Genomic DNA, 12,307 nt, shown 5'->3' with positions numbered 1-12,307 from the left:
CCATGGGTGGGTGAGGGACGTCCCCCAGGCTCCTGAGAAGCATTCCTCAGGAAACAGAATCGGGTCCCACTCTAAATCTGTGTCATCAGCCTCTCTGGGGCGTAGGGTCAGCAAGTCTGCATCTGCAATCAGTGTCCAGGGGAATCTTTACCAGCAGTAAAAGCCTGGCCTGCGCCTTCCAGTGAGCTAGGTGGTTCTGCCAAGGACAGCAGTTTTACTCTGCTCGCAGAACCTGCAGGTCAGATTGGAGTGGGATCTTCCAAGAATGGCCCTGGTGTCTGCAATTTTGCTTTGCTTTATAATTATGTAATAGTTATAATTTTGCACATGGGGGCTGGGGATGTGGCTCAAGCGGTAGCGCGCTCGCCTGGCATGCGTGTGGCCCGGGTTCGATCCTCAGCACCACATACAATCAAAGATGTTGTGTCTGCCGATAACTAAAAAATAAATATTAAAAAATTTTTTAAAAAAATTTGCACATGGGTCAGGTCCGTATTTGATAATCACAATGGCAAGGGATTTGCAAAAGGATGCATGTGTGTGTGTTCAAAACTGAAGTACCTAAAATACCTACAAAATATTATTTAGCATAATGGAAATGACACTGGTCTAATCTGCGGCTCGAACAGGAATCCACCGAGAGTAGTGACCGGCCTCTGGGGGTTAGCCCTAGCAATGGAAGCCCCAGAAGGGGCTCTCCAAGGCAGCCTCTCCTCTGGCTGTTAGAAGGTATTTTGTTTACCATTTGCCTCCAGGATCTAATCAGCAAAGAGGGACAAGCTCAGTCCCTTCCCCTTCGGAGTCCTTTTGGTATTTTAAGATAACTTTGCTGTGGCCCTTACAAGTCTTCTACCCACTTCCTTCAGCTAATTCTCATAGGGCTGACGTTCCCCCTAAATGACCAACATGGAGGACCAGGAGACTATTGGCCACCTCACTAACCTAAAGAGAAATGGGCCTTCATCCTTGACAGGGATTTTTTCTGTTTTCTTCTGCTACATTCTCAGCACCTAAAATGATTCTGGCACAGAGTTGGCACTTAATAAATGTTTGTTGAATGAATGAATGTTGTGTGCATGCATGTGTATTTTCAGGATTTAGTAGGAAGGAAGCTAAACTGCTTAATTCCTTAACAAAGTGTCTGACACAGTGACCATCAAATTGGTGAAGAAATTGAGAAGAATAAATGGGGGGATCACAATTTCTTTTCTACATTACAGAAAAATTCACATCTAAATAAGATTCCTTAGTTCTGTCGGTCAAATTATCTTCATAAAAGAAAATGCAAAATGTTGAACTCAGAGAAACTGAGCCTGCTTATAAGAAAACACTGTCCAAGCCTGAACTGAAGGTCAATCCCCTGAGCTGTTGGCACTTACTCTGCAAAATGCAATGGAGGTCAGAGAAGGGCTGAGGACCTGTGCTAGAGAGGAAAACTGAAAAGACATTGGTTGAAAGCTCCATGGATCTGGAGTGCAGATGGACGAAAGGCAACTTTTGCTCTAAAGGACACTGTAGGAGTGTGAGGGATGGCTGTTATCCGATAAGAGTACCAATCAGTGTTGACTGTCCAGGGCTTGAAGGCCACACCGGGGTGAGGGAGGTGCCTGCTCTTGAGAGAGGCATGCTGAAGAACTGAGGGGGCTAAGGCCACCAGCCTGCAACTTACTTCAGATCCTGCCCCCCCCCCAAACATAACATGTAGAAATAAGAACAGACACGTGAGGAAATGTTAACAACTGGGGGGTCTAGGAGAAGCTTGTGAGGGTGTTCATCGGATCATTTTTGCAGATTCTCTGCAGATTTGAAAATTTTCAAAATAAGGCTAAAAAGAAGGACGATAATATTAAGTTGAATATTTCAAGTAACAAAGTCACCATGGTTTTATCTCAAATGCTTACATGGTACTTAGAATTTGCACTCTCTCTCCTTCCAAAAGTGTATCATTGATCTCAAAAATTAAAGCACCAGAATATTCTGGGTAAAAAATTATATGTGTAAATAATAAAATGAAACCTTCAGATTTAAATAAAATAAAATCATCCTGAGGAAGCCCCTTAAGGGGGATAGAAAGGGTGACCTGGTGAAGCCCCTGTCTGTCCATTTGAGAATGCTGCTAGTACTAAAGCGTGGCTAATCGCGAGGCTGCACGGAGGATTCACCCTGGGAGCCCACCACACAGCGCGACACCCACACCCACACCCGTCCCCAGCGGGTGGCACCTTTGGACTGCGCGATGTAGATGAGCCGGCTGAAGATCTTGCGCATGCGCGGCTTCAGGGCGAAGTTTTTGGCGCCTCCCGTCACGGAAATGACCAGGTTGGGCGTTTTCAGGTGCCAGTGCTGGGTCAGCAGCTCGTAGAGGGTTTCCGGGTCCGTGTCGCAGGACAAACGGATGTACTGTGCGGGAGGGAAAGCGTCAGGATGGTGTGGGGACCGGGGGCTGCGTGGTGGAGGGCACGAGGTGGGCCCTGAGGCCCAACCCGGTGCACCCCGGGGCCTCCACCCCCGCCGGGAGGTGTCCACAGCAGGGTAGCCGCGGCGGATGCTCGCAGTCCCGCTGCAGTGTGGGGTACACATCAAGGGGCCCAGGCTGGGGTGGGCAGAGCTGTGCACAGACAGGAGACCATGCTGGGCCATCCTGGGCGCAGGCCATGGAAGAGAGCAGTGGAGGCAGCCTGTGGCCTTCAGGGCCACCAGGACAGGGCTTGGGACCCAGAGGGTTCCAAGGCCCAGGCTTCCAGCCAGAGCAGTCTGAGGACAGCGCTGTCATGGAGACAGGGAGCACCCTCATCTAACCATTGGACACCTGTGCAAAACTCTGTGTGAGAGCTTACAACGGGAGCAGGTAGAGGGGCATGTCACCTTGTCAGGACACATGTATTCTCACACCCAAGCTAAGTGGACAGTTCACAAAAGTATTCCCTGACCTTTTGTGGCATGAGGTCCAACATGGGTGTTATAAAGAAACCCACAGTGTGTGTGCAGGGACAGCTGGGTGACCACCTAGTCCAGCTGAGCATAATCTGGTCACTACTTTGTGACTTTTGCAAAAAGTATCTTTTTCTGCTGTCATTTCTGGACACTCCTCCTCCCTACCATTAGACAATTAGCAGTACTTCAAGGTAGCTCAAATTGTTAGATTCTAATTAGCTAGCTACATAGAAGACCACGCTTACCTTGCCTTTCTTCCCCAGCGTCTCGAACTGGATATCCCCAAAGGCATCTGTGGGAAACTCCTTGGTGTGTTTCTTGTAATTCCATTTCTCGCTCTGGTTGATCTGGGTGCCTTCCATGTGGTGGCTCTGTGTGTAGCCACATCTGCACACGTTTTCCCTGAACCAACGATATTGATAGGAAGGAGCAGATTTCATTCAGTCTACTTAAGTATCACCTCATGGAATAACCATGCATTATTAACTTAAACACAGAAATTCTACCATCATGTTTTATTTTCAGACCATTTTCCTTATCTATGTTGTTTGTACAGAAACTATTTTTGATGTCTAATTCCTGTTGATTTTCCATTTGCCAACACACTGGCCCTGTGCCAGGAGCTGGGATAGGAGAGCAGAGCCCTGCCCTCAGGGAGCCCACTGACCATGCAAGCAGGCGTGGGGCTAACGTGGGATTGGTCTTTGAAACCAGGGGTCAATTTATTCAGCTTCTCCTCTGGGTCATAACACCCAGGAGCCCTGGGGCAGGCCTCAGTCCCAACCCCACCACTTTTCTGGCTATTACTGTTCTGCCAAAGTGAGGGGAGCAGTCCTTCCCAAGGGCTGTACTCAGTGGGCTTACACAGTCCCCTAGAAGGGGCCCAAGTGTTCCAGAGTTCAGAGAGACCCACCTTCTATAACAGATGTTAGCTACTTGGGAGACTTTCAGTAATTTGGGCTAGACAAAGACTATTGCATTAAACACTAACTCTCCCCATTAGTACCACAAAACTAAGTATAATTGTCCATTAAATGACACATGCATCACAGGAAATTGGAAGAGTACAGAAAGATAGTGATAACTCCTCTTCCTCTTCTCCTTCCACAATGGACTGTAATCACTCAACAAATATCAACTGAAACTGCACTCTGAGTCAGACCCGGACTGCACTTTGTGACATTCCAGGATGAACCAGATGCAATTCCTGTCTTCAAGGTTCTCATGATCCCTTGGGAGAAGCCAAGCACAGACCTGGCCAAGTGTATCGAGGAACATGAAAAATACTTCCTTTGATCCTGGCATAATCCAACCCTGCGAGGCTGACTTGAGGGCTGGAAACAAGGCCAGGTGTGTAGCTGGCCTGGTCCACAGTGTGTGCTCTGTACAGGTGACCCTCAGCTGATGGGGGTGCCAAGCATGCAAGCCAAGAAGTAACAATGGAAGCAGCAACCCAAAAGAAGCAAAAAATGCAGTCAAAACATCCAAAACACATTTATGATTACTTGACATCTCTGTCCAGAGCTAGTTACATTTTAAGAGTTGGATTCTCAAAGAGTTGGACAGTAACAAAAGAAGTTGTAATTTGGCAAAAAAGAAACAGCTGTTCCCCCTCCTCCTGGTTTTTTTCTGCCTGTCCCACCCCTTGGTTCTGTCTCTCCTGGTCTTTCTCTCATCAATCTTTGGACAGGATTCAGAAGAGTAGTAGGAATTTGAGGGACCAGGGCCAGTGGAGGAGGACAACAAGAGTGTGATCATAAAACTTGCCCTGGGTCACTACCAAAGCCATCCTTGAAGAGATACAGCAATGGGGGGAAAAATCATCTCAGCAGGGGTCCCACAAGTCACAGGCTCCCCTAAGGGAAATGGCTAGGGAAGGCTGTCACTGATAGGTCAGTGGAGATTAGCCATTTGACGTGGGTCCTGGGGGCATTGAAATAACTCACAGCCTCATCTATGCCATCAGCTTCTGAATCCTGTGAACTGTCCACAATGGATAGGCCCAGGAACAGAACATTCCACCAGGATTTACATTAGTGTACTTTTCTTGAAAATATGGGACAAAAAGAATTGCTCCCACCTCCCTTCAGGATTAGGCCTGGCACATGGAAGATCCAGGCAACACAGCATCAATCTGTAGGTGCCCAGGAGGTGGAGATGAGAGGTGGACAGACAGAACTTATGGAATCCCCACATGTACAGTCATGGTCCCCAGCCATCCTAGAGGTCCAGTTTCACAGTCACTCTTCTCTTACATGGCATTCCTGTCTCTTTAGCAGATCCCTTCTTTACAGCTAAACTAGTCGGTTTTTTTGTAACCGAAAACCTTAATCACTATAGAGTATGGAAATTACCTTTGTTCAAAATATTTGTCAAAATATTCAATATTTGCTAGAGCTATAAAGATTGGGCTAGAGACCAGATCCCCAAATTGCCTCTCCAGCAGCACCCTGTCCTCCAACCAGAACAGCTCCCAAGGGCACCACTCCATTTGGCCAAGAAAAACGTCACACAGAATTGAGCACGGTTTGCTCAGCCCTTTCTCTTACAAAGTCCCTGGGGACTTCCCAAGCTGTGGCTGACACCCAACTCTCCTTTCCTGTCTCCATCCTTTGGGATGTGTCCTCACCCACCCAACTTCATTGCAGAATGGGAAGAGATTCCTTCCCTCCTGTCTTTGCCGCAACTGAAGACAGACTCTTGACTCCTTTTCTCTGCTAAAGGTCGGAGTGAGTCTCAGGTGACTTTAACCAAGAGAGTTGTCTGGTTTATTGGCCTTCAGCACCAATTCGTATGAATTGGATACAGATGAAGAAGATGGTTTGCACATTATCTGAAGGAGGAATAGGGATGGGAGAGAAGAGTTGAAGAGGACAGCGGGCATCAGGACCCTAGGTCTAGCTCTCAGATGAAGAAGGCTGAGTCCTACAGAGCTCTGCTATCCAATATGGCAATATGGCAGCCAGTAACCACATGTGGTTAATTTTGCATTGGAATTTAATAAAATTAGAGAATCCAGTTATTAGGTTGTAATGTCCACATTTAAAATGATCAGTAGCCACACATGACTGGCTTCCACACTGGACAGCACAGATAAAGAACACTTCCATTGCCTTGGAAAGTTCTGCTGCACAGTGCCAGGAAAGTGGCATACTTCCTGTTTCCACCTGGAACCCAGCATGGATGAGGTAGTGAGAACTGAGGAGAGCAACCAGATCCAGGAGACACCACTTCAAGAATGCCAAGAGGTGACCCTTAACTAGGTGGCATGTCTCAGAGCATTTCCAGCAGGGGCAACAGTCCAGCATCACCCTCTAGTGACCTCTCAAGGGGTTAGAGTTGACTGACTTGGCACATATGTGACAACCCCAGGGTCTCTTTGGGGAGACTTTAGGCAGCTGGTCAGCTAGTATGGAAAATTGCAGCTAAATAGGGGTGTCAATATTTACAATCACTTCCCTTGATTCACTTGTCTGATGGCATATTCACATTACCTAGGGAGAGTTAGAAATAATAAATAGGGGGAACTTCAAAGCTTATAGAGTCTTTCCCCTGGATACTCTCTGCATTCCTTGTACAATGGGAACTGTAGGCCCTGGGTATCCCTGCTCTCTGCTTGTGTTGCTGAGATCTGCGACAGCTTAGCACACCTGCCATCATTCTGACCCAGCCTTGAGATGTAATCCAGCCCTGTAAGGTGGACAGTGATATGTTTCCTTCACTTACATCGACTTCCTCTTCCGCTAGCAAGTGCACCCTGATTTTCATCTGAGGAAACCTCCCTTTCTACACTGAGTCATTGAGGTCACATCACCCAAGCTCAACTTGGAATCAGTATATTTCATATTCCAGCCCCAGGTGTTATCTGAGAAATGGACATAAGGCCCAAGTTAGGACAATGAGAGCCATGAACATATGTCCAGGACATTGGTAGAACCTCTAGGGACAAGGCCCTTTCCCCCAGCTAATACATTGGAAAGCTATAAACATATAAACATATAAGTCAAATAATGTAAACCATTGATCCACCATATGTGAAGAACCTACTCACCATAGAAGGACAAAATCTACAGGTGGGGATACTAGGGACAGGGTGACATCATGGGAGCCCTGGATCTAGCTGGGCTTTTCAGCCATAAGACACCAGTATCATACCCCACAGACTCTCTACTTCCATGGAAGCTCATGAGACTGGACATCTGGAACTGAGACTGTGTTGATGAATTTGACCTGCCTGAAGCACTGCCATTATTAAAAACAGAGGCAGCTGGGGAGAAAGAATCAGAGAGCCTAAGTTCAAATCACTATCCATATTCCATGTGATCATGGAAGAATACTGAACCCACTTGACTCATCTGTCAAATGATAATCACGGCTACCTTGCAGGAACATCGAAGTGTTATAAATCAAGTAGGTATAGTCCTATGACATAGCCTATGCTCAGAAAATACGTGTTGAATGAATAAAACTATGTTCTCTACCAGTCAAATGAATACATTGACAGCAGAGTCCTTCAGGGAAGCATTTGAAGAACAGATAGCTGGCTGGCGGAATTTATACTCATCAGAATGATTCATTAGGAGCAAATTTATACCAACGACAAAGCAGAGATCTCCTAGTTTCTTTGATGTTCATTTTCTAACTCAAACCTAGTCAGAAAACACATCCTATTGAAACCTATTAGGCTCATGGTAGGTATTTTATGTGCTACCTCATTGAATCCTTACCAGAACCCCTGAGGTTTGCTTTTACTAGGTTTTTAGGATGAGAGAATTCAATTCAGGAAAAATATAATGGGCTCAAGGTCACACAGTGAGGGGCAGCCAAGTCAAGTTTGGAACCAAAGCTGATTCTAAAGCTTCTACCATTCCTACATCGCTGCTCTGCTCATTGCCTCCATTCACAGAGGACCAATCCTCCAGTTAACTGCAGCCATGGCTTCCAGTCCATTACCAGCTACACTCTAGCAAAAGAGGAGGAGCAGAGAGGAACAAGAAGAGCAGGTCTAGGCTTGGAATGGTTTAATGAGATCCAGGTACGTCTTCCAGCAGCTGTGCACCCATGCATTCACTCCCTCGCTCATGGGAGTTGGGCTCCAGGGTGCCTTTTGTAACCCAGCCTTGATGTGCCCAAACTCAAGAGTAGATGAAAGCCCAGTAAAAAGGGAAGGCGCAAAGACCACAGCTGGGAACAAGAGCCACTCGGATTGACACATGTGCACAAATGCGTCGTTGCCTGGCAACTGCGGTTGAGCCATGTCTGTTGCCAAGGCCCCCAGGGTGGGCTCCCAGGCTCCCGGGAGTACTGCAGGGGGTGAAGACCCTCTCAGCAACCTCAGCAGCTGCTGTATCATCAAAGCTAAAAATACACAGGAAATGATATAATTAGGGAAGAACTATAAGGTACTTGCCAGATCCTCTTGATCACACACCCTTTCTGGGAATTACAAGATGAAAACAACCTTTATAATGCACTAATGGGCTTTTATTTGTTTGTTGTAATGGTGGCTAATAATTAATTTTTAAACACGGAAGCAAAAATGGAGGGAAACAGTAGCTTACGTGGCCTTGGAATCTTTGGTAAAGAAGACACATTCCCGCTTCTTAAAATTCGCTTGAATAAAATTCACCAGGTCCTTTGGAGAAAAACATTGGATAACACATTACTGCTTTATTCATGCCTCCTGATGAGATGAATGAATACTAAATATATCCAAGCTACTTCAAAGGTTATAACTACTCCCCCCAGGCAGCCGACGTTTGCTCATGCTTTGGACTACACCAGGGTTTTGTTGTTGTTGGTGGTGGTGTTTTAAAGGGAGCATACATTTAAATTTTTATAACTAAATGCAAATGTTTCCAAATGTTACTTAGAGTTATCTTGTACCTAGGAATCATGTTTTTCTGTCTCTAAGGCTACCAGGAAGAGTAAGCACTGCATAATAGTCTAGCATTTAAAAAAAAAAATTAAAATCAGCACAGGTTTCCATTAATCTTCTGCTTGCTTTTTAAAAGATGTTTCAAAACCTCCTTCCATGGTTGTATTTATTCCCCTGTGGGCAAGGTGGTTAGGCGTATCTGAGGCTAATTCTGACAAACACCAAAGCCTTTATAAACAAAAAATTGCCTTTAAGTTGGCAGAAGCAAGCTATTTGAAAACAGATGAAAAAATGAATGAAGATATCTGCAACATATGTTGGTCATCATATGATTGGTGAGCAGAATATATAAGGATAATAATTCAGTAAGAAAACGTCAGATAATCCTGTGGGGAAAATGGCAAGAGACAAGAGCAGACGCTGAATAAAAGAGAACACAAATAACCCATGAACACACAGAGCTGGATCTTATTACTAATGAAACAAATGTGAAGTAAACCACAGTGGGATCTCATTTCATGCACCCAGTGAAAGACATTAATCCCCAGCAGGGTGAAGGGGAGAGCTGTGGGTCTCAGGGTGGAGAAACTGGTACAAACTTGGCAGAAAATGGTCCACTGTTGCCTGTCAAGTCATTTCCCTGGGGAGCAGGCCCTTGTGGAGAGAGGCAGGGGTTCCCCCAGTGACCCATACACTCTGGATGCCTGGTGATGAGGTTGTGGCTTCAGAGCATCTTGACCTTGGGAGCTAGAGCTGCTGAGGTTTCTCTTCCAAATCCACACCCTGCAGAGCACCCGTGCTGACGGTCGGAGAGCTCTGACTGCTTCCTGCACAGTCACCTCACAGAGGGGCTGGCAGCGAAGCCAGGCCTGGCTCCTCCCCACGGCAAGGCCTTCACCAGCAGTACACAAGGATGGGGGCCCTCTCCTGGAGGTCCCTCCTCACACCCCATCCCCTGCCCAGGCAAGTCCTGAGGAATAGAGAATGGACACCACATCTTCCTCTTCCCATCCTTTGAACCTAAGTTCCCCCACAAATTCTGTTTCTTAAACCAAACGCCATGAAGGAGAAATAGACACCTTCCACTCACTGTTCTCAAACCAAAGGACACGCCTCAGGAGACCTGGGAACACACCCAAGGGTGTTAAGAGTGGTGTCAATCCTCATAGCAAAGGCTAGAAACCCGGAAGTCCAGCCCTCCAGCTGGACAGACACATGCACGTGGCAGAACTCTGCACAGCGGGGAAATGAATCAGCAGCAGCTGCTGGAATCAGTGTGCACTAATCTCAAAACCAGTGTAAAGAACTCACCAAAAAAGTCCTTACAATACAATACCATGAATACAAAAAGTGAACAAAGCTAAATGTCCCTAAAAAGGCCAGGAACCAGCAACCGTGACCCAACATTCAGGACATTGGTTATGACCTCTGAGGCCAAGGCCTGACCTCCCACAGGAAGGGCACAGGGGAGCATCCGACACACTGGCCACATCCCATATCTCAAGCTGGTAGTGGGTACCGGGCATTATCAGTGACCTCTAGGCTGGAAATTTCATGTGGATTTCACAGAAAAATAGTTCCAATGCTCATCTATATGGAAGAATTTTGAAAATCTGTGATGTCCATTTTTCCTCGTAATATTTTTTATTTACTTAAATAATTGAGTCTACCTCCCACGATGTGAACAGTCAACAGCCCTGCGAGCTGTGGAATCAGGCTCAGGGCGGAGGGCGGATGATAAAAATGGCCTGGTTCTGATCATTTCCTCTGTAAATGCACTGTGCAGAGGTATGGGTGTCTGCTGAGGGGCAAACAGGAGCTCCCAGAACTGAGAATCTCCCGGGCGGCCTCAGCAATCCCACCTGCCAGGGCTGCCTGCACCCGGGAAGGGCCACCCTCAGGGGCAACAGGAGCACAGTGAGGAGACAGCCCTGGTCCAGCTCTCAGGGCACCAATGCCTGAGGCTGAGTGGACCCAGCCAGGGCCCTTCCTCAGGGGTACTTCTTTGTTTGGGGTCAGAGAAGAAGAGCAAAGGGTAGGAGCAGCGGGGAAGCCACCGCAGCCTCTGCAAATTGGGCTTCTCACAGAGCAGGACCAAGTCGAGATGTGGGCAGGCGCTAAAGAGGTGCTCAGTACTGGGGGCTGCAAGTGCAGGGCGGCAACCCAGGGCAGCGCCTCCCTCGTTTCACACCTGAGCATCGCACTCGCCCTGTCCTGGCCCTTGGGGGCGGGCCCCAGCCGGAGGAGGAGGGCAGAGGTTTTAGCTGTACACAGAGCCAGGCCTGAGTAACCACCAGGCAGAGCAAACTGACCTGACCAGCACCCGCCCTCCCCATTCCTGCTCCTCCCTGTCTGCGAAGCCAGCCAACATCCTGACTTTAACTCTAGTCAGAGGGAACTGGACATCAGCCTGGAGGGTTATCTTTACTTCCTGGCGAGTGAGAGCATCTGAGATGGCCAGAGAGTGTAAGGGGCTGCGGGAGGGAGCTATGTTGGGAGATGTTGTCCTGCTGGCATGCCGCCCTGAGGACAGGGAGAGGCTCTTTGTAAAGAAGGCAGACAAGTCACCAAATAATCCTAACTGCCCAAGCTCTGGGCAAGGGGCCGGGCGCCCGACTTACGCTTTCACTGTAAGACACGTCCGTGCTCCGAGACACGCTGGAGTAGAGGGTCCGCGTGCTGCCCAGAGTGCCGTTCCTCCTGCTCCTCATGCTGAACCTGGCGCCCTCGAAGGACATCTTGCCTGGGAAGATTTGGGGATTAGTGTGAGTTACCCAGCAAAAGGGTCTCCCTCAGAGCTTAGCCCCGACACCCCTTCCATTCATCCACCCCTTGCCATGCATCCCACACTCTGTCCAACCCACCAGGGAAATTGTACCCCTGGCCCAATTCCTATTCAGGCTCTGAGACCCAGCTGGCCTTTCTGCCCTTCAGCACGTCTTCCCCTGGGTGAGCCCCCAGAGTGGCAGAGCACATGGTGCCACATTGCAACTCCCTCCAGCCTGGGCGCTCTGAGGAACAGACTGTCTGGTTCGTTCCTGGAGCACCTCACAGGACTCACACCAGCTACCTGCTAGGTTGATGGATGTGATGTACCTAGCAGATTGCATGGACAGAGGACATGGCCACTGGGCCAGGAGAATCCTGGATCTGATCCAGTCAAGCAAAGAGGGAAAGGGACCTTGAGAGAGGGCCCAGAGAGGGCCTGAGGATATGTGCCCCAAGACGACCTGAGACTCTGAAGTAGCTGGATGGGCCCAGGAGGCCGGCACTTTCTCCTGGGCTCAGGGACAGGCCAGGGAACCTCATGTGTCCTAAACATGCTTCCTGACTGTCCTCACTCTTCCCACACCAGGATGCTCTTGTCCAAGCTCCGGAGACCCTCTTGTCTCCTGAGCTCCAACTTGGACCTGCAACCAAAGCTCCAGAAAAAACCTTCTGACCAGACTTCCCCAAATTGTCCACCAGATGCGGTCAACAGAACGTTTCTAGAAC

General features: G+C 48.2%; 1 protein-coding gene across 1 annotated transcript in view; it reads right to left on the bottom strand.

Moving 5' to 3' along the window:
* Trpm8 (transient receptor potential cation channel subfamily M member 8) overlaps window positions 1-11,550 on the bottom strand; it is a 73,641-nt gene extending 62,091 nt beyond the window's left edge. Inside the window, exons 1-4 of the mRNA XM_077799707.1 lie at window positions 11,434-11,550; window positions 8,496-8,569; window positions 3,180-3,336; window positions 2,223-2,400 (exon numbers count right to left, since the gene is read on the bottom strand). Of these exons, the coding sequence (XP_077655833.1) occupies window positions 2,223-2,400; window positions 3,180-3,336; window positions 8,496-8,569; window positions 11,434-11,550 (526 nt within the window). The remainder of the gene's footprint in view (window positions 1-2,222; window positions 2,401-3,179; window positions 3,337-8,495; window positions 8,570-11,433) is intronic.
* Between the last annotated feature and the right edge of the window lie 757 nt (window positions 11,551-12,307).

The sequence above is a fragment of the Urocitellus parryii genome, chromosome 1 (genome assembly GCF_045843805.1).
Source record: "Urocitellus parryii isolate mUroPar1 chromosome 1, mUroPar1.hap1, whole genome shotgun sequence".
Classification (NCBI taxonomy): Eukaryota; Metazoa; Chordata; class Mammalia; order Rodentia; family Sciuridae; genus Urocitellus; species Urocitellus parryii.
This window is presented reverse-complemented; position numbering and strand designations above follow the sequence as displayed.